Source organism: Actinia tenebrosa, unplaced genomic scaffold (genome assembly GCF_029948245.1).
Source record: "Actinia tenebrosa isolate PJP-AT-01 unplaced genomic scaffold, QUT_ActTen_1.0 PGA_scaffold1__47_contigs__length_23844297, whole genome shotgun sequence".
Taxonomy (NCBI): Eukaryota; Metazoa; Cnidaria; class Anthozoa; order Actiniaria; family Actiniidae; genus Actinia; species Actinia tenebrosa.
In genome coordinates this window covers 10,991,512-11,014,620 of record NW_028292578.1, presented here as the reverse complement: position 1 = coordinate 11,014,620, position 23,109 = coordinate 10,991,512, and the positions used below count along the sequence as shown (strand labels likewise).

General features: G+C 38.9%; 1 protein-coding gene across 2 annotated transcripts; it reads left to right on the top strand.

Moving 5' to 3' along the window:
* The first annotated feature begins 7,151 nt into the window (after window positions 1-7,151).
* Window positions 7,152-23,035, top strand: LOC116294133 (F-actin-monooxygenase MICAL3). 2 transcript variants are annotated; one of them, XM_031701670.2, is made up of 21 exons: window positions 7,152-7,894; window positions 9,330-9,431; window positions 9,516-9,871; window positions 10,323-10,580; window positions 11,196-11,538; window positions 11,974-12,112; window positions 12,623-12,671; window positions 12,753-12,894; window positions 14,235-14,335; window positions 14,658-14,723; window positions 14,933-15,085; window positions 15,162-15,438; window positions 15,704-16,693; window positions 17,013-17,249; window positions 17,502-17,641; window positions 17,861-18,062; window positions 18,414-18,510; window positions 18,657-18,730; window positions 19,741-19,849; window positions 20,531-20,577; window positions 21,976-23,035. In XM_031701670.2, the coding sequence occupies exons 1-21, from the start codon at window positions 7,417-7,419 to the stop codon at window positions 21,993-21,995; spliced, it is 4,380 nt and encodes a 1,459-aa protein (XP_031557530.2). In that variant the 5' UTR covers window positions 7,152-7,416; the 3' UTR covers window positions 21,996-23,035. The 2 variants fall into 2 exon arrangements, with proteins under 2 accessions (XP_031557530.2, XP_031557529.2); XM_031701669.2 differs by having other exon boundaries at window positions 14,658-14,729.
* Window positions 23,036-23,109: the final 74 nt, after the last annotated feature.

Sequence of the window (23,109 nt, the reverse complement as noted above, 5' to 3'; positions counted from 1 at the left end):
CCTTAGATATAAATGAGTGAACCAGAGTCGAAGGTAGAGCAGCCCCAAGAGGAGCAACGAATTACCAAGGCTAAATCTCCAGGCAGAGTCGCTGCGGGGAAGAAGCTCGCGGAGATGAATAGGAAGAACAAAGCCAAAAAAGAAGAAAAGGTGGAGGAAAAAGAAGAGGAATCCTTTATTAATCCTGGGTACGTCATTGGCGCGTTAGGAGTCATCATAGCAGCAGGCAGCCTTTACTTACAATGGCGGGCTACGAAGCCAAAAGTAGAACCGCCAACATATCACGCGCCCGTGCACGCACCTGTGGAACCAGCTGTTAGAAAAAGTAAGATCCCTGAAATGGAGTAGATTTATCACCACGTGCCGTGGCGACCTAGATTTTCCTTCTCGCTCTGTAATATAATGTCAACCGCGTTATTGAAAACTGTTGAAGAAGCAGCTATTATTACTTCCATCGTTGCGGGTATTGGTTGGGTAGGTAAGAAAGTGCTCAAAGAAGACTTTACTGAAGACCCAAGCAAGAGCTTCGCTAATTTTGCTAAAATGACCGCTGCCGTAGGCGGGGCTATCATGGTAAAGGATTACCTACGGAAGGAAAAGTACCTGCCAACGACATAACTCATGAAAATCCCTGTGATTTTCTAATATATAATGGCTAGCGTGGTCGCAGGTGGAGTTATTGCAGCTTTAGCATTCACTGGAGCTAATTATGGTGGTCAGTATTTGGATAGATTAGTTAGAGGTGATCGCAGCGGAGATTTAGCCGCCGAAAGAAAGAGACACGACTTAGCGCTGGAGAAATATCAGCGAGACGTGGCAGCTTGGAATGAAAAAAGACAAGCTTACAGGGATTGGTTGGATAAGAACTACCAAGACAAGATGCAGGCAGACAAGAACTTCGAAAATACAGACTACGCCTTTAAACTTTATGCACAGGCGCACCCCGCGGCATTAACGGGGTTGAGAAAGCCTCAGTTTAAGAATTACTATCAGCCTTCTAAGAAACGAAAAGACAATGAGTTGGTCTTCGTAGGAGTCGCAGGGCTGGCGGGAGGCGTGGCTTTGGCGTATCTAATATAATGATCGTCTTTTTGGAAAGCGACAAGAATGACTTTACCACTTACTTGAATCCTCCCATCAAAGCCGATAAGGTTAGGCTGGTTAGTTGTTCTTTGTACAATTCTTGGTATAATTTAGTCAATGCCTTGATCACTGAGCATAAAGGCGGCGGCAATTATCAAGGCGTATTGCTGCCCGATGGGCATTACACACCAATCACCCTTGCTAAGGAATTAGCAAAACACGGTTATACGCTCACCACAGGATTGCCGCACGAAATGACCTTCAAACATAATATGCCAAACTATTCAGTAACTTTTGGAAAGTCTGACCCATTGGGATCTTTATTATGTGCCTCGGGCAAGACAATTACCGACACAGCCATACCCGTGAAATGGAAAGTCGCATCCTCTTATGAAGTCTATTGCGACTTGGTCCATAGTTACAACAATGGAGAAAAGTCTTCTCTTATGTCCAAGTTTCTACCCAAAGGTAATCCATTTGACCTGGTAGAATACACCCCCATTTCTTTGTGCTATGACTTGTCTCATTTGGTAGAAAGCATAAACATCACCATTAAAGTGGACGGAGAGACGGTGGACTTCAACGGACGCAAGATCAATCTCGTCCTGGAATTCATATAATGGGTCGAACTGAGGACAAACTTAAAAGGATTTACTATGGGCCCGAAGGCTATTGGAAAGGAGCGTCGGCCATCAAGAAACTCGCGACCGCGGCCAGGGTATCAGAAGAAACGGCTAAGAACTGGCTAAGAAAACAAACCCTCTGGCAGGGTTATCTTCCCGTGCCTAAGTACATTCCCAGGCCCAGCTTTACCGTAAATGCCCCTAATGAAGTTCATCAGGTGGATTTGCTTTTCTTACCGCACGACAAGGTGAGAAAAAAGACCTATAGATACGCTTTGACCGTAGTTGATATCGCAAGCAGATACAAGGACGCCGAACCCATAACCAGCAAGGATTCTGGGGAAGTCGCAGAAGCCCTAGGTAGGATTTATAAGCGCGTCTTGAAATGGCCTAAGCTGCTGCAAGTGGATGCGGGGACAGAGTTCATGGGCGTGGTTACTAAGACCCTGAAAGACCACAGCACTAAGATTAGGAGAGCCGAAGCAGAGTACCACAGGGGTCAGAGCATCGTCGAAAGATTCAATAAGACCCTGGCCGAGCGTCTCTTTGGGTACCAGTATTGGAAAGAGCTGGAAGATCCCTCCAAACGCAACAGGGAATGGACTCAGCGGCTCCCCCAGGTCATCGCGGCTTTGAACAACGAGGCGGCCAGGGCTACGGGAATAAAACCCAAGGATGCCATAAAAAAGAAACACGTGGAACACAAGTCCTACGTCAGAAGTTCAAGGGCGGTCGGACTGAAGGAAAAAAAGCTCCCCCGCAACATAGTGGTCAGATACCTCTATCAGCCGGGGGAACTCGAAGGTGGCAGTAAGAGAGCCACGGATCCTAACTGGTCTCTGGAAACGTATGAGATCTCGAAGTCCGTCACCAAGGAAGGGCAACCCGTGTTGTATTACCTAAATGGCCCAAGTCGTGGATTTGTCATGGAAGAGCTGCTCATAGTCCCCAAAGACTCAAAGTAGTGCTGCACCGCGCGCCCGATTACACTCTAGGCATGTCAGCCTTACGTTGCCTCTGCAATGCCCGCGTTTATTATTTATGCGATCCACGGAGAACTGCTGATCGTCATTTGGGTCAAACCTCTATAGTAGAGGTATGTTACATTTGGCACACCGTGCCCCTTTCTTATAGACGTCGTCCACGCATAGGTCGAATTTGACCCCCGCATAGCGGGGATCCGTACTCTTTTCTTCGTCGTGCCGCTTGTAGCGAAGGAGTTTCTTGGCGATATTCTCTTTGGCTACGTCTTCTGGGGTCTTATCGTAGCGCAATTGCGGACCCCAGGCTCTTTTTAACTGTTTGGCATATTCTACGCGGCTTACGGCGGTGTAGATAAGGTTGCTCCAACACAGCCGCTGGTCTATGATCCATAAGGTTTCTTTTATGGTAAGCCCTTGCGCGCTGTGGACTGTCATGCAATAGCCCAAGCGCCAGTCTGGATGGGAGGTTATTTTTTCCACCTTTTCTATGGGCACCCACGCTTTATCATGCGTTACGGCGTTCTGCAGTTGGATGTCGGTACCAGGTACCCAGACGTCTCTTTTTTGCATGCGGGTGTCGTGGGGTTTGTAGCAAACAGGTACGAGATGCGTAGGGAAGCGCTCTCGGTGTATATTTAGCAAATCCTTTTGTATGCGAGACTGTGCTGCGCGTTTGCTGCTCAGCACCAGATCCTTTGGATGCCACGTGTAAAGGAAGTCTTCGTATTTCTTCGCTCGTACGCGTTTGCGCAGTGTCTTGCATTGCTCGGCATCACTGAGCCCCCGAAGTTCTGCTTTCAGGTTTCTTATTTGATCCTTACTGCGGTAGTCGGTGTTGATTTCCTCCGCATGGTCTACGAAATCTTTCAGCCATTCGTGGGGCATTTCTCCGGCTATTGGAGGAGGCTGGCAGGGATCTCCGGCGAATATTACTTGGCGCTTTCCGCGGAGGAAGTCTACGAACTCCTGCAGGATTTCTAAGGGAACGGTGCAAATCTCATCCCAAAGTATCACCGGAGGTGTGTCGTAAATAGCTTCCGGTACCCACTTTTGACCATTCCAACGAAAAAAGCTGTGGTAGGTTTGTGCGTCGTGGCCCATTTCGCAGAGTTCTCTTTCCAAACGATGCGTTGGCGTTAGCACCTTTATCTTAGGAAAGAGTTCTAACACGCGCGTAGTTTTACCACTGCCGCCGGTACCATAGAGGTAAGAGAAGCGTTGGTAGGAAATAGGGTCCGCAACTGAAGGTAGAGGCTCTTTGGTAGGCGTTACGGAACCCTGGGTGTGTTCTCCGTGATATTCTACACGTGCCCTCCAAGCTTTTATTTCTTCATCTTTGACGCGCCATTGGCCACTTTCTGCAAGTTCATCGGCAGTGTAGAATTCCTTCATCTTTTCCAATACGTGCGGTTTCACGTATAGGGAATCCGTGGCTACGCGTGGAATGTCTTCTTTGTCAAATCGCAGGAGCATCGCTAATAGGTTAATGTGCGCATATGCGAGCATGCTGGCACGCAGATGGTAATACTGCGGCCGATGGTCCTGGTAATAACACAGCGCATTCCATTCATGTAGTTTATCGTCGACAAGGTAGTCCCATTTCTCTACAGACACCATCGTTCCTTTGTCATGCGCGCGCTTGATGAGGAAGCTTAGCTCGCCTTCGTCCGTTATCAGGCGCCGCTGCATATGTTTTTCACCTTCTTTTGCGCCCTGCGTGAATTTACCTATGACCACGCGCGCTGTGGGGTTATGCTCCGGTAACCACTGCGTAAAGGCGCTGTGACAAAGTATGGCTTCATGCGCTGCGTATTTTAAAAGTTTACGCTCTTCAAAGAACTTCAATAGGGGCACCGGTATCCATTCTTTCTCCTGCAGGTGCTTCCCATACCACGCATAGATTATGGGGTGAAGACCCGCTGCTAATTTCCAGGTGGTCAACCGTACAAACCCCGTTGCTGGGGCGTCGTAGTGACCATCCAACGCAACACGAAAGAATTGCGAGTCTGGATGCCCGTATCTATCATAATATTCCTTACAATCCCCCAGGCCTTTGAAGCTTGCGGGGTAACAGTGTTTCATATCCAGCGACACGTATTCGTCTTCATCGTATTCCATGTTCCACAGACCGCCGTGGCCGTGTTCTACGCAAGCTTTAGCTATGTCTTTGAACTCCTCCGGCGTGGATTTCCAACCGTTTCTTTTCTTTGCGGCTAAGAAGTCCAAACTGCGACTGCTAAGCACTTCGTCGGAGAAGTCTTCTCCTAAAGTCTCACAGGCGCTTTGAATGCGCAGCTGTTCCACTTCAGGACGATACAAAGTACCATCTTGGGTCATAAATTGACTTCCCTCCGCATCCATTAACCAAATAGAATTCTCGTGCATTAGTTCTGCAAGCGGCGACTCCTTGTAAACGCGCGTCTCCTTCTTCTTTGGGAACTTTAACTCCCTCCACGCATGTGCGTTATGCTGGTAAATTACGATAGGCGCACCCCGGCCCCCATACTTGTGCGTCCCGGAGTAAATGAAGCCGTCGGTGATGTCTTTCACGTGTATGCGCCTTTCTAAAGCAACCTCTAACTTCTTGATGTTTTCAATGGTGGCTCCTGCCCTACGAGTAGCATGCTCCCATTTCCTGATGGCTTCTCTTCTCTTCAACGTAAGCTTACCTCCCCTAGAGGAATCCTCGAAGAACTCTCTAACTAACTTACCCACGCAGTTACCCGGATGCCGCATTGGTTTGAGCTTCTTAACGTCCGGGTTCTTAATTTCATACGCACCGTAAATAACCACGGTGACCGGGTAAGCAACTTCGTAGAACAACATGTCGATGCCCACCAGCGCCCCAGGACGCGTGTCCTTGTTTAAAACGAACAGGTCCTTCCTGCCAGACGCCCGTATTGGATTCCTGCCCTTTTCTATTATCCACTCGCCGTCTAAATACTTTATAAACGTCAACTCCAGGCGGTAATTACCTTCGGGCATTAAGTCAATTATCCTTTCTGTTCTTTCCTCGCTCATCGTCTCATCTGTATCTCCCTCCATAAACGTTGTGAAGGCAAAGTCGGCGTCTAAGCGGTCCAGCACCTGAGTTCGCAGTCGGCGCACAGTCTTGTTACTAATGCTTTTGATGGTGTCCATCTATATCTAAGGAATATTTTATCCTCCGTTTGCGACACAAACATAGCAGCAGTAAGGAAATCTTCGCGGAACATATAACGGGACACGGGTAATTCCCGCGGGGGACGCTAGTGCATAAACACGGGTAATTCCCGGGCAATTCCGAATGGTGATCGCGAGTCCCCCTTACTGCTGCTAGAGTGCACGCACTAAACCCGTGAAACATATTTAGTACTAAGAGAATATTACTCCATATTCTCTTGTTAGTACTAATTAGTAGTAATTCATACAGAATTCTTTGTTTCCTATTGTTTGATTATCACTATTTAGTATTAAAAATTAGTATTGTTTCACGGGTTTAGTGCGAGCACTGTACACACCCGATCTCAAAAATTGTGACATTTATCGGATATATATACTTAAATGTCTTGCCTGGATTAGTATATACGGTTGAGCGTTACACTACAACAATGACCGATTAAATATGTTCACATAAGTCCGTGAGCCCCAGAAGAAGGGAATAATTATTTATTTTATCGTGGAATGAAAACAATATTCTGCTCTACTTCTATGGATGTATTGAGCACTGTTTCACGGAAAATTGATTCACAGATTTCTTATTTATATGTATATATATATATATATATATATTGAATATCTGAAATAGTCGTCTTTTATTTAATGCTGTCATATATTTTTTTCTTTATTTTTACCACTCCCTTTTTAAGAAAACTTGATCTATCGTTTTGTAAAGATCTATCTAGGAGCCCGGTCTAGGAGTCTTGCTGAAGTTTTGTTATCTAGATCAGATCCATTAAATAGATGGAGTGTAATTGGGTGGTGATTGCTACAAAACTAGTTTTATTTCTATGTGTTAATTAAGGTCTAAAATGTTAGTAAACCAAGATTGGGCTTCCTGTGGACCGAACTACTAAACTTAATTTTAAACATATTTTAAGTTTTAAAGCCTATTCATTTTAATAAAATTTGACGTTCTGAGCAGGAGAATAACGGCCTGTTCCGGTTTTGACGAGAAAAAAGATTCTACGAAAAACTTTAGCAGGTAAAAGTAATGTAAAACTACACCGGCAAAATTAGGAAAAAATATTGCGCGCACAGTCGTAATATCAATTAAGTAAATGAGCATCATTTGTTCAAAATGCAAATGTTTCTGACATTCGATTTGATGAGATTTTTTTCTATAAAGGATATTGAAAATGAAAACGGAAATTCCAACCTTTCAGCGTTGTGCAATCGTAGTCCTGTCCCTCCCCTCCCCTCCCCTAATGTATTGGGTGTTGGTACTCGTCACCAGTCATTCTGTAATTGTTGTATTCGTTCGTTTAGCATATTTGAGGCATATTTCTATCAAAAGTCATTTGTAAACCTGCATTTATTTCAAGATAAGCCACGACTTGGGATACTATTGCGTTTGAACCATAGGAGAACTAAATGGAGAATATTTTAAGAATGGTGCTTTGGTTTTATAGACAATGAGTTGCCTGACACTGGAAAGCTTTTGTCAAACCAAAATGACAGTAGGAAAGACAACAACCCTCACATTTTGTCTTCAAAATTTTTCGTATTGATTCTTGTTAAAGCGAACTATGGATACCACTGATGCTAATGGTGATTTGAGGATCCGAACACCGGTTGAGCTTTTTGATTCTTTTATCCGGGCAGGCGATCTCGTAGAAACAATCACAGTCTTCAAACAATTGTGTAGCAGTCTGGACATGAATCCAAAAAACTACAAAACAACTTACCAGTCTTTAAAAAACGGATTGACGTCTTGGAAAGCTCGATCCCTTTGGACTAAGCTGGATAAAAGAGTAGAGCACAAGGATTATACAGGAAAGCCTTGTTCAAAGAATAAAGTGTTAGTAATTGGGGCCGGTCCTTGTGGACTGAGAGTTGCTATCGAAGCTGCTCTGCTTGGTGCTCAAGTTGTGGTTTTAGAAAAGCGAGAGAATTTTTCTAGAAATAATGTACTTCATTTGTGGCCTTACTTAATCACTGATCTTAAAAATCTTGGTGCTAAGAAGTTCTTTGGGCAGTTTTGTGCCGGATCTTTAGATCACATAAGTAAGTATTTATTATTTTGAAATATTTTGTACTGCATGTTAACTTTAGGTTTCATATTACAGTCGACGTTACGTTATCCAACGCGTCTTTTATGTAAAGAATCTGTCATCTCTATATTTTATTGAAAAGTTTTTTCAATGCACTCACAACTTTGCCATATCAAGTTACTTCTAACTTTGTTTTCGACATCGCACTCTATTTCATAAAATATTAAGCTTTAATGGCTTTATTTTGAAAGAAATTAAATAAAAGAAGGTCAAATTATAACATGAGTTAGATGCCATATACAGTATTTTGTGAATGGCCCTGAATGAAAGTTGTGTGGATCATTGATTTTATGCTTGATTGATTAATAATTTGTGGTTCCTGCTAAAAACAGAGATTTTCCCAATTTTCTTGCTGTTAGCTCTTTTGTTTTGTTTGCTTGACATTATGATAGAGAGGTAAAATTATAATGACTTACAGCAGTGTTATGTAACTAATTAATTTTTACATATTTTAGAATGATAATACTGATCTCTTGATAAAACCAATATACTGTTAAGTATGTATGATTGGCAATGAATAATGCATGCTTCCTGATATATAACCACAATGCTACCCTGCAGGGAGAGCTTTCTTTAATCTTAAATGCAAGAGACTCTTCCAGCAGGGTACCATATTACAATATGCTATATATATATATATACACTCAATTGAAGAATTGTTGTCGGGTTCAGAAACATAGAACATAGAAGCTGAGACCAAAATTGCACATGGGAAGTGCGTTAATTAGATGCATGCTGTGACTGGCGATGGCGACCCTTGGCCTCATCCACTGTTTTTGATACTCGTTTGGCATTCTAGACCGACTGCATGGATGGTGCAAATGAATAAATTACAATATAATTATGTCACTTCCCATGTGCCATTTTGGTCTCAGCTTTTATGTTCTATCTTTCTAAACCCAACAACGATTCTTCAATTAAGTGTATATATATCATACAATTAATATGAACCCTTTTAAAGGAAAGTGCTTATAAGGTTTTCTGGACCTACTCAATCTGATAATTTAATCATATTAGTAAAAATAATTATAAAATCAACATTAGATAAATATTAGCAGTCATATATCACTGGAAATAGGATAATACTTATTGGTGATGATATGCTTTGGGAGATTGTGGCTGTGAACAACCAACAACATTCATTGACACCCTAAAAGAGGATGCTGGAAAAGGATGCTAGCTATAGCTGCATGCATAGTTCATGTGAGGGCAACGTGGCTAAGGATTGATAATAATATGATAATGACTGTTTTTTCTAACCTTTATTTTACTAACATCATGATTATTTTGGACAACCATCATCATTATTGCATGCTCAATCATTATTCAATAAATTCAACCATGGAATATATTAGCCAATTCATTGACAGTTTTTTCTTTCTCTTTAGGTATTAAAAGACTACAATTAATACTTCTTAAGGTGTGCCTGATATTTGGAGTTCAGGTTTACAATAAGGTCTCATTTGAGTCACTTCTTAAACCCAAAAATGGTAAGAATGTTTTATTATTTTACCTTAATTAGTGACACATGAATAAATGGCCATGGATTCAGTTTTTTGCATCTCTTTTGGCAGGTCATGGCTGGAAAGCAACTGTAGATCCACCTTCAAGTCCCATAAACAAATATGAATTTGACATTATTGTTGGAGCCGATGGCAGACGACAAGCTCTTAAATTCAAAGGAAAGGAATTCCGTGGGAAACTTGCCATTGGCATCACTGCTAATTTTGTAAACAGAAACTCCAAGGAAGAAGCCCAAGTTGAAGAGATTAGTGGAGTTGCATTCATTTTTAACCAAGGGTTCTTTCAAGATTTAAAAGAAATGACAGGAATTGAATTAGAAAATATTGTTTACTACAAGGATGAGACTCATTACTTTGTGATGTGTGCAAAGAAACAAAGTCTGCTAGCTAAAGGAGTCATAAAAAAGGTATTTTAGGGCATTTTTATCCACATTTGTTTGTTAATTATAATCAAACCACACTAAAAAATACTAAGAATAGAGGTAGGTATTGCAAGATCACTTGGCCATGGTGTGGCCTCTTTGTTAGGCAGGAACAATAATAAATTAAAATTGACCTTTACAACTATGTATTGGGTAAATATGTTATTCTCCCATGCCCTTGTATTCCTGGACATAGCCTGGCCCATTCAGCATGGCTCATGGCTAATGATAGAAAATGCTCACATGACCTGAAGATAGACCTTGTATTTTATAACTAGACCAAATCAACTTGGATCAATTTTTCCTTTTGGCATATTAATTTTGTGACTATAACATTTTCTATGACATCAATCCATGATGCGACAAGGTTTTTTGTCTTGTTAGCATCCTTTTTATTACTAGCTTGATCATTCATATTCTATTTTTTTCTCTTAAGGACATTTCAGATGCTTATGACCTTCTTCATCCCAAGAATGTGAATCACCATAAACTTCTCACCTATGCAAGAGAGGCTGCAGAATTTTCCACCAAATTTCAAATGCCTCACCTGGACTTTGCTTTGAATCATCAAGGAAAGGAAGATGTGGCAATGTTTGATTTTACTTCCCTGTTTGCTGCCGAAAATTCAGTGAAAATTTATGAAAGAAAAGGGAAGAAACTTTTAGCTTTCGTTGTTGGAGATAGCTTGTTAGAAGTAAGTAACATATATATTTATCAGCAGTACACTATCCTCTCATATCTGGGATCTTGAATTAGATTTCTTAATTCAGTATCATGTGAGCAGTGTTTGTTAGGTCTCACTTGATTTTAAATGTTTTCCGTAGGTTCTCTAGTTCTCCTCCTCTTAAAAACCTAACAATAAATTCCAATTCAATCTGTGAGTTATCCATGCCCGGTCTCCCGTATCTCCCGGTCTCCAGATTAGAGTCTCAAATCTCCTGGATAATCCCTGAAGCTGCATGACCATTTCTTGTGAGACTCGACTTTCACAACCATAAAATTCCAATTATTTTATGTTGTTTGTGTTATTTTACATCGCTAACAAAAACAAAATGTTCCTCATAAACTGTTCTTGCAAGCAGGCCATTGTAATAAGCGATAATCTGATTGGTCAGAAATAAACCAATCACATCAAAAGCGAAAGATGTCTTCGCGCGCTTTTTGATGCGCTGTGATGTCATGTCCCTTCCCTATCAATTCTCCAGATTTGAATATCTCAGGGGTTGACAGCCCTGCAAGAATTTATTTTAGGGTTTAATATTAAATATTGAATATTGTTTTATAAGAGATATCCCCTCTGTTTCTTTAGCCATTTTGGCCGACAGGATCTGGTTGTGCACGAGGATTTTTGGGATGTTTTGATGCCGCCTGGGCCATGAAAGGTTTTGGCCAGGGTAAAAAACCACTGGATATCATCGCAGAACGGGAAAACATCTACAGAATCCTTCCACAAACAACTCCAGAAAATCTTAACAAGAATTTTGACAATTATGGTATCAATCCAGACAGTCGTTACACAAATTATGCCAAAAATGTGGTGAAGACGTCACAGGTGAAGCATTTATATGATTGCCATGATGGACCTATTGATGATGTGGATGGACCAGAACCAATGGATATAACTGCATCTATTGAACCACCAGAACCTGAAGGTAGTTACTTAGTCAAAGGGCTTCCTGTCTTACGCATGTATGCACATGGTTGTATGGATTGTAACTGGGCTCCCTGTCTTACACACACATACACATGCTTGTATGGTTACGTTATATCATATTAATTAAGAGCTTAAAAAACTTTTTTTTAAAAGTTAGTTATGTTAATTTATACACAAATAAATGTTATGGAAAAATGATTCACATGTGCAGGATTCTTATTAAGGGTCAGATATAGGAGAATGCTCAAATAACTGAGCAAGATTAACTACAATGATCTTCTACTTTTTCAAACCCTAATTTATTTAGGCCTGCTGCATTTGATGAGATTAATAATGATATCAAAGTATACATGTATATTAACTTTTGATTCTATAGTTGCAGGTCAATTTTGTTATGTGTTAATTTTCGATTTTCTTTTTATTACCTTAATAGTTAATCTTAATATAGTATTAAAATGGTGTCAAGAACAAACCAAAGGATACAAAAATGTCAAAATAAAAGACATGTCAACATCTTGGAAAGATGGAATGGCTTTTTGTGCCATTATACATCACTTTAGACCAGATTTAATGTAAGTAGTTTATGTGTGCTAAAAGATTCAAGCAATTGACCATCTTTAACTACACCATTGCCGTTATTAATTACATGTCAAATAATATGTCTCACATAATTTGGAAATCAATAGAGATTATCACCAGTTTTTTATTCACCAGTTTCCATATCATATCATCGCGAACCAGCGAGTTTGCTAGTTAGTGAGTAATATTATATGGAAAACAAGTGAATAAATAAGATATCATGCTCTTGTCATATTTAGGGTCAATAAAATGACAAAACTTACAGTTTCCAGTTCACCGTGAAGTGATATCGTGTCACTTTACTGATATAGTTTTTATTCACAGCTTTATCACACTGATATTGATCCTAAAAGTGTGATAAACCAAGATATCTCATATACAGCTGTGATCATAAAGTTGATGTCACTATATATATATATATATATATATATATATATGATAATATATTTTTTGTAATGATTATTTTCACCCTTTGTTATCAATTATTTATATGATTATTTCAGTGACTTTGCTTCTCTTGATCAAAACGATGTGGAGAAAAATAACCAACTGGTGAGAAAAGTCAATTTAGTATTGATCATCACATATTTTCATGTCATATATTAATTTAGTATCACATCCTTTTTTCTACAGGCTTTTGAGGCAGCTGAAGGACATCTTGGCATCCTACCACAGATATCAGCAAAAGAAATGGCATCTACTTCTGTTCCTGATCAGTTAACTATACTCAGCTATGTGACACAGTATTATGAGACTCTTAAGAATGAGGTCCCAGGTACATATGACGCTGAGCTTTTTCTTATTATTAGCCCATTTACAGATAGTAATAGTCATATGGTAACCAATAGTAACAGTCATTTGGTAACAAATAGTAACACTCATGGTAACCAATAGTAACAGACATATGGTAACCAATAGTAAAGGTCATATGTAACTAATGGTAACAGTCATATGGTAGTCAACAGTAACAGTCATATGGTAGCCAATAGTAACAGTCATATGGTAACCAATAGTAACAGTCATATGTTAGCCAATAGTAACAGTCATATGGTAGTCAACAGTAACAGTCATATGGTAGTCAACAGTAAAGGTCATATGTAACTAATGGTAACAGTCATATGGTAGTCAACAGTAACAGTCATATGGTAGCCAATAGTAACAGTCATATGTAACTAATGGTAACAGTCATATGGTAGTCAACAGTAACAGTCATATGGTAGCCAATAGTAACAGTCATATGGTAACCAATAGTAACAGTCATATGTTAGCCAATAGTAACAGTCATATGGTAACCAATAGTAACAGTCATTTGGTAACCAATAGTAAAGGTCATATGTAACTAATGGTAACAGTCATATGGTAACCAATGGTAAAGGTCGTATGTAACTAATGGTAACAGTCATATGGTAGTCAACAGTAACAGTCATATGGTAGCCAATAGTAACAGTCATATGGTAACCAATAGTAACAGTCATATTGTAGCCAATAGTAACAGTCATATGGTAACCAATAGTAACAGTCATTTGGTAACCAATAGTAACAGTCATATGGTAACCAATAGTAGCAGACATATGGTAACCAATAGTAAAGGTCATATGTATCTAATGGTAACAGTCATATGGTAACCAATGGTAACAGTCATATGTAACTAATGGTAACAGTCATGTGGTAACCAATGGTAATAGTCATGTCGTGACCAATAGTAACAGTCATATGATAACCAATAGTAGCAGTCATATGGTATCCAATAGTAACAATCATATGGTAACCAATAGTAACAGTCATGTGGTGACCAATAGTAACAGTCATATGATAACCAATAGTAACAGTCATATGGTATCCAATAGTAACAGTCATGTGGTAACCAATGGTAACAGTCATGTGGTGACCAATAGTAACAGTCATATGATAACCAATAGTAACAGTCATATGGTAACCAATGGTAACAGTCATATGGTAACCAATAGTAACAATCATATAATAACCAATAGTAACAGTCATATGGTAACCAACAGTAACAGTCATATGGTAACCAATAGTAACAGTCATATGGTAACCAACAGTAACAGTCATATGGCAGCCAATAGTAACAGTCATGGTTTTGTAATATTTTAGTGGATAAAAAGAAGATGAAAGAAGACAATGAAAAGCAGGAATATAAAACGACATCGCCTCTTTCTAAGCTGTCAATCATTGCACGCATGTCACGCAAAAAGGTACTGTATTTTTTGGTTATTATAATGACAGGTAAAACAGGAAGACCTTTAGCAAATCTATTGTATTTCAGGTGACAGTATTGGTGTACTGAGTCTGATTAAAGTAAGAAATGCTATCATTTGAATAGTGGTACTTCTCGGAAAAATAAAAGTTTTTCATTTTGTCTTCAAACTTGATCTCTACTAGTCTCCTCTGCAGCGGTCATTTCTTTCAGATCTGGAACCAAAACCAATGACGGCTGCAGAGGAGGCTAGAGCTCGATTCCAACCTAATATTTTGTTCTTGATGTCTGAAATTAAAATATATTGATTTATTTTTTAGGAAAAAAGAAAGAGTGATAGCAGTAGTGCTAGTGTCGTACCAAAGAAAATCAAACAGTCTTCAAATGTACAGGTTTACTTGTAAACAATTAAAATATAACATGTCTCTGTCCTCTGATATAACCTTGATATCTGCTCTGAATATACTGAATATTACAAGTGCGTGACTTCTGATACGTTCCATGAACCATTAATTATTTGTAGCGTGCAAATATAGCAGGATCATTTGTACTCCCTCCAGTCTTACTCCTGTGATATTTGTTCTCCACTTGGTAGGAAAACATAGAACCACCGAGCCCCAAGACCCCAGAAACACCTACACCAATAGAAGAACCAGTTACCCTCAGAAGCAAACCAGCTGCTAAAACAAGTAACAGAATCAGCTTACTTGCTGAACAAGTGTTTGGGGCGAAGGATGGAACTACTGTAGTATGTAACATTGCTGTATTTTATCGTATTCATTACGTTCCTAGGTCCTCATTCCTACTATTGTCTTATGATCCAGGTTCCAAATATTCCAAATATTCCAAGAGATACCGGAAGTGAACATTGCTATTTCTGTAACCGATGGGTTTATCTTATGGAGCGAATGTCAGCAGAGGGGCTCTTTTTCCATCGAGAATGCTTCAAATGTGAGCTGTGTCTAAATACTCTTCGTCTAGGTGCATATTCTTACATTCCACCATGGGAATCTGAAGATGAACGAGGCCATTTTTATTGCAGACCTCATTATTATAAAGTCATCAATACCTCAAGAGCAGAGGACGAAAAACGTCGCAAAGGTGAAGTCCATTTTAGGATTTTTTTTTCTATATTATTCATTTTTATTCTTTCTCGCAAATTCCTCTTTCTTTGATAGAACTTCTGTTTGCTTTGTACTTGCATAATAAACTGATTGTCTTTCCCTTCAAAACCATCACAATTCGTCTCAAACAACTCTTCCTACCATTCTTTTGTTTGCTGTCTATTTTTATCTTTCACCAGCCGAGCTCCATTGCCGTTTATTTCACAAACCCATTCCTTGAATTTCCTGTTTTTATATTTCAGCTTCCCAGAAGAATCAGAAAAAGCGCAGGGGGAAATCTTTGACAATCAGCAACCCTCAAGAAACTCGAGCTGCTGTTCATGAAGCTGCCAAAAGAATCAAAAACCATGCAGAAGAGAAGAAAAGGCTTGAAGAAGCTGCTGAAGTGGAAATGAAGAAGATTGAAACACAAGACACTGTCCAGACAAATGAAGAGGAACAAGAAAAAGAACCATTGCTTGAACGTAACCGACCAAACTCTGGTCGATTCTTTCGGTTGGAGGCTCGACCACTTAGAAGATCAAGTATTTCATCAACACGTAGTTCCGACAAGACTGTTCGATCCAAAGCTAAAGGGTACAAACTTGATGATGGGCTATTGAACGTCGAAGAAGAGAGTGGTTCAAAATCACCTATACGAGTTCCATCACCAACTAAAACAATGTTCAATGAATACACAGAAAATGAATCTAAGGCACCAGAACCTTCTGTTGTGAAGAAGAAATTAGAGAAGAAAGAATCAGCTGAAGAAGTCATCAAAGGCTCCATGAAGCCAAGTGGCTTGGACATGACTCATAAGCTGGGAACTGTAGAAAGAAAACGTCGTCAACGTAGAGCAATGTATCCTCCACTGTCGCAGGTGTTTTCGCCAGAAGACCAGAACAAGAAACTGGTGTCTAGCGAGAAAAATGGCGACGACTCCATAGAAGCCTCCTTGAGAAAAACTGGTATGAATGTCAAAATTGTTGATATAGATATCAATGATAACGCACACGACAAGAAAATAGCCAGTCAAGAACAACAAGAAACATCTGTTTCAACAAAAAATCAGAATGCCAAAGCTGCTATCACAACTGGGGACACCAAACGACCAGTGAACAGCAAGTCTTCTGGGTCACTTGTGTCGTCTCGTGCTGCAAGGATACGAGGACTTATGGACAATGATATCAGATCGAAGAACTTGAAAAGCTTTGACAGACCGGCAAATGAAGAAGAAAAGATCACAAGTCAAGGTAACTTAGTGGTTATACTGCAGCTTATAACGGTGATTGACCATGATAAAACTGATGTTGAAACCATGCATATGTTTTGTTGTTGTTGGCCATTAAATATGTGATAATGTGATAATGACGAATAATGACGATGGACAGTGTGGTTGGTGTTGGTGATGATAAGGATGACGATGCGGATGATGTCGGTGGTGGTGATGATGAGGATGATATATGATGATGATGAGGATGTTGATAGTGATTATGATAATGGGGATGATGACGATACGGATGATAATATAGGATGATGATGATTGTATGATATTTTGTGACACTTTTTTAGAGAGTCCATCACAGCAAAGGCGTTCTCTTCCTCGTGTCCCCTCCCACGAAGAACCCTACACGTCAACCATAAATAGCACTAAGATTGCCAAACGACGACCCACGCCCAAACCCAAGGCTAACGTGAACTATGTCGAACGGGACATCAATTTTATACAGGAAAATATTGACCAAGTTGCTAAAGATTTTGGATTTGAAGTGGTAGGATACAATGATATACCTTCACCCTACAGAACAGGTAACTTAGTATTCTTGGAACACCCAATACAATGATATACCCTCTCCCTACAGAACAGGTAACTCAGTATTCTTGGAACACCCAATTTTATACAAGCTTAATCTTCGAGAGTACCCTGATAAAGTTGTTAAAAAAAAAATGAGAGTAGAATTTTGAAAAGTGATGAACGAGTGTAGATATTCCTAGCGTTAGTAGACTGTCTCACCTCAAGTCATTTCCTATGATGTTCCTATATAATGTCATTAATCACAGCTCCACCCAAACCTCCACGCTCTTTCAAACGAGAAGAAGACGAGCGACATCAAGACTTGTTTAGTGGTTCCAGCGAAGAGGATGTTTTAGAAAATGAAAAACGAGGCAGCTTCCAACGAACTGGTGCAAGAAGATACAAGGTAATTCATGTTAGATCGTTACTGCAAACTATCTATGCTTACCATGGCCATATATACAGTGCGCATGATAGCAAAAGAGTGAACCCCATCATCTTTGGCAATGTGTTTCATTAACAGGAAACATTTTGGCCACTTGTTTCCAATCGCTAGTCATCATAGTAGGATAAGGTTTTTCGATATATATTTTACTTGTTTATTTGTTTTGTTCATATTTCATAGAACAAAAGCGTCATTGAATCAGTAGAGGAGAAAGAAAAGAGACAGGAACAACTTAAAATTCGTATTGCAATGAAACAGCGTCATTCAAAGAGGCTACGACAGGCACAGCAGATCCAGCGTGAGCTACAGGAGGTTGAAGTCAAACAAGCACAAGTAGAGAAAGATGGTGTCCACGTTGAAAAAGCTCTAAGAAGCGGAGACTGTGAGTTAATCTTCTTCTTAAAAAAACGTCCTTGCTTTTCGATGGTAGTACTAACTTAATAGCAAGTGACTAGCAAACTTGTGGTACTCATTCAATGATGGAATTGAAATTTAGAAGCTGCATTTTGTTTTTGCGGAGAGAGGAAAAGTGAGTAAAATCCTCGCGATGTTCATCGCTCATGGTGTGAACAAGAAGCAAGAGCCTTTTTGCCTTTTTAAACTTCCGTTTTCTAAAGACTGCCCGGAAGAAGAACATTGTACCAATATCCTTAAATTTTTAAATTTTAGTTCTTGTTTGTCAGTTCATTTCTCAATTTGTTTTTTTTATTATTATTTTCTCTTTTAATTCCAGTAAGCCCTGATCAAGAAAAACAGTACATGATGCAGTGGTTCCAGATCATCAACCGAAAGAATGCACTCTTACGATATGAATCTGAGCTAGTCATACAGTAAGTATCCAAGATACAGTAAATAAAACTTACTCTTAGTGTCCCAAGTGGGCGGAGGCACTTACGAAAGATTATGTTGTCCAACTAATGCTGAATATGCCTATCGCAATCGAAACTAGAACTAGCTCTGTTTTGTGTCATTTCAGTGGCAATTCTATTCAGCTTGAAGACCAACAAGGACGATTGGAACAAGAGATAAGAGAACTGCTGATGAAAGAAGGTAGTGATCATCCTTATCTTCAGGACCACTCACATCACCTTCACCTTCACCTGCACCATAATCGTGATCATGATCATCACTTGCACAGTCATCACCATCATCATCACCATCATCAGCATCAGCATCAGCATCATCACCATCACCATCACCATCATCACCATCACCGTCATCACCATCACTATCACCATCATCCCAATCATCACCATCATCATCACCATCATCACTATCATCATCACCATCATCACCATCATCATCATCATCACCACCACCATCATCATCATCATCATCATCACCATCATCATCATCATCATCACCGCCGTCGCCATCACCATGCCAACCGGTTGGCTCAGTTGGTTGAGCATCGGACTTTAGTGCGGGAGGTCGTGGTTAGATTCCCGACCGGACCAACGCTCAGGGTCTTAAAATAACTGAGGAGAAAGTGCTGGCTTTGTAATTACATATGCAAATGGCTATACTTTCAAGTGGCTCGGATGACCACTTTAAATGGCGGTCCCGTCTCTCCACACTCACTAACCAACATAGGAGGGACGTAAAAGAACCACTGAGAACGTAAAGAAACCCTGGCAGTGAACACCCTCAGTGCCTCCACTTTATTCTAACCATCTCTTACAATCTGTCATTCAATCTGAAATTCACTAAATGTAAAGCGCCTTTGATTATATCATAAACCATTATCATTGATATTAATATTTTTTTTTCATATTATAAATAGAGATATTTTATTATTGTAGGATATGTGAAGAGATAATCTATTCGTCATATATATCTATATAGATTTAAAAAAAACATTATTAAAAAAAAATTATTATTAATATTATTATTATTATTATCATTATTATTGTCACCATCATCTGCACTACATTATCACCATAACCACTAATAACTTGTTTTTTTATTCTAGTTATTATTATTATCGTCATCATGATTATCTTCTCCATCAATATTCTCCATACATCAATGTGTATTTAAAATAATTATTTTTCTTGAAGGAGCGAGTGAGAAGGACCAGGTTATCATTCAGCAGAAGACTAAAGAACTTGTAGATATTGTAGAACAAAGAAATAATCTTGTAGAAATTCTCGACGAAGACCGAAAGCGGTGAGTATCTACCTTAGTTATTTACATCATACATTATTTCTGTACTGTATTAAATGTCTTTCTTACAGAAGTATAACAAATCGTACTTCGAAGTGAGTGCGAAAGATCCTGTAGCCTTACCCGCGTAACTATAACTACACTTTGTGATTGGGTAAATTACTGGAAGACAATGAGAAGCCATTTCAATGTTATGGCATGTCGTACCATGTACTTGCTAAAAGTCAGCACCGTTCGTCGTTTGCCATACACTCATAAATGAAAACCCATTCATAGAAAAATAAATCACTTTTATTTAAGTGTCTAGTCGTTCTAGCGCTTTCGCACTAATTGGGGACACTTTTCGCTCACACGCACTACCACTACATAAATGTTCTGTGCACACAACATTCAACTCACATGTTGATTTTTACGGAGGGAGGAAACCGGAGAACCCGGAGAAAACCCTCGTAGCATAGGAGAGAACAACACATCAAACAAACTCAATTCACATGTGGCGACCGCAGGGCTTGAACCAACGACCCGACCCGTTGGACTCACAGCGGTGAAAGACGACGCGTTAGCCGCGAACGCCACCCATTCTATCCAGTAAGTAATTTCAACGTATCATAATACATTGCCGGGTACAATATTTTTCCTTATCATATCAGTATTTTTAATCATATCTGTATGACATCTAAACAGAGAGCAAGAAGAAGACAAAGCATTCGAGCAAGTGATGGAAACTAAAGGTAACCTCGTGAATGGCGTATATCCTCTTAAGAGCAGATTTCGTATGGCCGTTAAAAGTTTTCGGGTACGGACATGTCGCGCCATGACGGTGGCTGTGCCGTGCCGTGCCGTTCCGAAGTAGTTTGACGGGATAAAAACTAATGTAGCGTCTTGTGATCAATCTTCGATTTTCACTGGTGAAGAATACGATCGCACTTCCTCTAAAGAATAAATAAACATCAAATTATAATATTAAGAATTAAGTAACAATGTATCAAAAAATTAAGACACTCAATTCAGTGGACTTTTCCCGAGCATCTTTATTATTTGCCTGTTTAAAGACTTGAATAGAAGACATGAGCCGATGTTTGGAGGAGGTCTAAATAATTAAAACTTAAATTAACACAATTAACGTTTTAGGGATAAAAAGTTTAGACTGATTCCATAAGTCGTAGTTTTTGCTCCATTGTGGGTTGTTAGCGATATCCAGGATCGACAAAAGAGCGAAAACACCGACTTATGGAATCAGTCTATACAAAAGTTCTACTTTCATAAAATCTAAAATTTCTAAATCAGTAAATTGTAAACACAGAAAATGGATGAATAATAAATAACCATAAAGCTTTCTGACTAAAGTTAAAGAAAGTTAAAAAGTGTCTAATGTAATCAGACTGACATTAAACATTAAACAAGACTACTCTGCAAAGTTAAATAAAAGCCAAATTTTCTATAAAATCAACTTTCAAATCTAATCTACCTTGGTGGTACTGTAATTTGTTTATAGAGAGATACAAACGTCAACGCAGCTATAACATCAGTTGAGTATATTAAAATATATTAAATAAATATGATAAATATAACTTTATTTCAAGTGCTAAGAAAATGCAAGAGCTGGTACTGAAAATGACTGATATAGACTCATGAAAAGAATATAATTTTAAAAGAATAGAAAAAGAAGACTAAAGACTGTGGTAAGTGAAATGCTGTTATCGTCGATCTAATAGTTGAATCCAAGTAACAGCATTTCATTTATTACTGCATTTTAAAACTAATAAACCAACTAAAACTTTGTTACTATATAAACTATAAAACTTCGATGTAAAACTATTTCAAATGTAATGAAATTCACTCTTTTGGTTTCGAAGGACCAGGATTTCTCAGTACTACGCGTCGCTCTATTGATATATTGCTGTAAATTGTGTTGTAATCATTACACGTTAAACAATGCGTAATCAGCTGCGTCATATATCGCATCCGGTGCCAATGTAAAATAATATCGTCATCAGCTGCGTCACATATCGCGTCATACTAAACAGCATCTGCGTCATGCTAAATATTTAAAAAATCAGTTTCATGTTTCATATTTCTTTCTTTAAATTTAACCTTCTATTAAAACTTTTATTGATTTTGACATCTAGATTTCATAACATCAGTCTAGTGTTATAGTGGATTCTGATGGAAAAGATGACAGAAGCTGATGCATTCTTATCAGACATTTTGAAAAAAATGGGAATTTCACATGAAATTACCTTTGGTCACTCTATTTTATTGCTAACTAATGTTCAAGCAAGAGTATTATATAATTTGTGCTATTTTTGAAATCATTGGTTGTGAGCAGCACAAGTGGATTCACAGTGAAAATGAAAAAACAATATTTTTACATTTTTGTCAGTAATTTATTTGTTATTTCAAGTTTAGTTTAAGATACTGTCAATGAGTGTAGTTCATGTTGCTTTAGAATGTTGAAACTTTTCCCCAGGGCAATGCATGCCTTGGCAATACAAAAGTCAGTCCATCTAATGTAAGAGTGTTACGTCAATCACATTAGGTTTAGATAATGCGATTTAAAAATCTTAATAGGAAGACTGTTGAAAGCATTTTAATCAAGAAATATTAGCATTAAAGGCGCGATTACACGAGCAATTTCCTCTGCAGCTTGTCTTGCAACGACGTTGCGACACAAGTTGCATTGAGCATTGCAGCGTTTAACCTACATCGCAATTTGCAGCCATCGTTGCAAAAAGTAGAATTCGTTTCTACTTTTGGGAACGATTTAGTCTTTCTCCTGCGAGACAAGTTGCAGAAAAAAATGCTCCGTGTAATCGAACCTTAAAAGGAAGCAAAGGTCATACATCATGTGTGCCATTTTACAGCAAAACAAATTTCAATTATAATGACTGGCTTGTGGCTTGTAAAAATTAAGATTACTTACCTGTAATCACCTTGGAACAACATTACATAACATCCACTATGAATTATTTTACTTTCCATAATCCCTTTTTACAATCAAAGTTGGGACAATGCATGTGACTTCATAAAGACAACCGTCAACCAACTAGTGAAGCGCAGAAATTACAATACTGAATACTTAAGAATGATGACAGTTGATATTTTGTAAACTTAGGTGTTGTGGTTAGCTTTGCAGGTAATGACTATTCAGCACAGATATTAAATTAAAAGACGTTATGTTGTCATGGATATTTTTGAGTTTGTTTTGTGTTTCTACAAAAATCCCGATAACATTTTTCAAGGGGACCATGGTCATTTTTCGA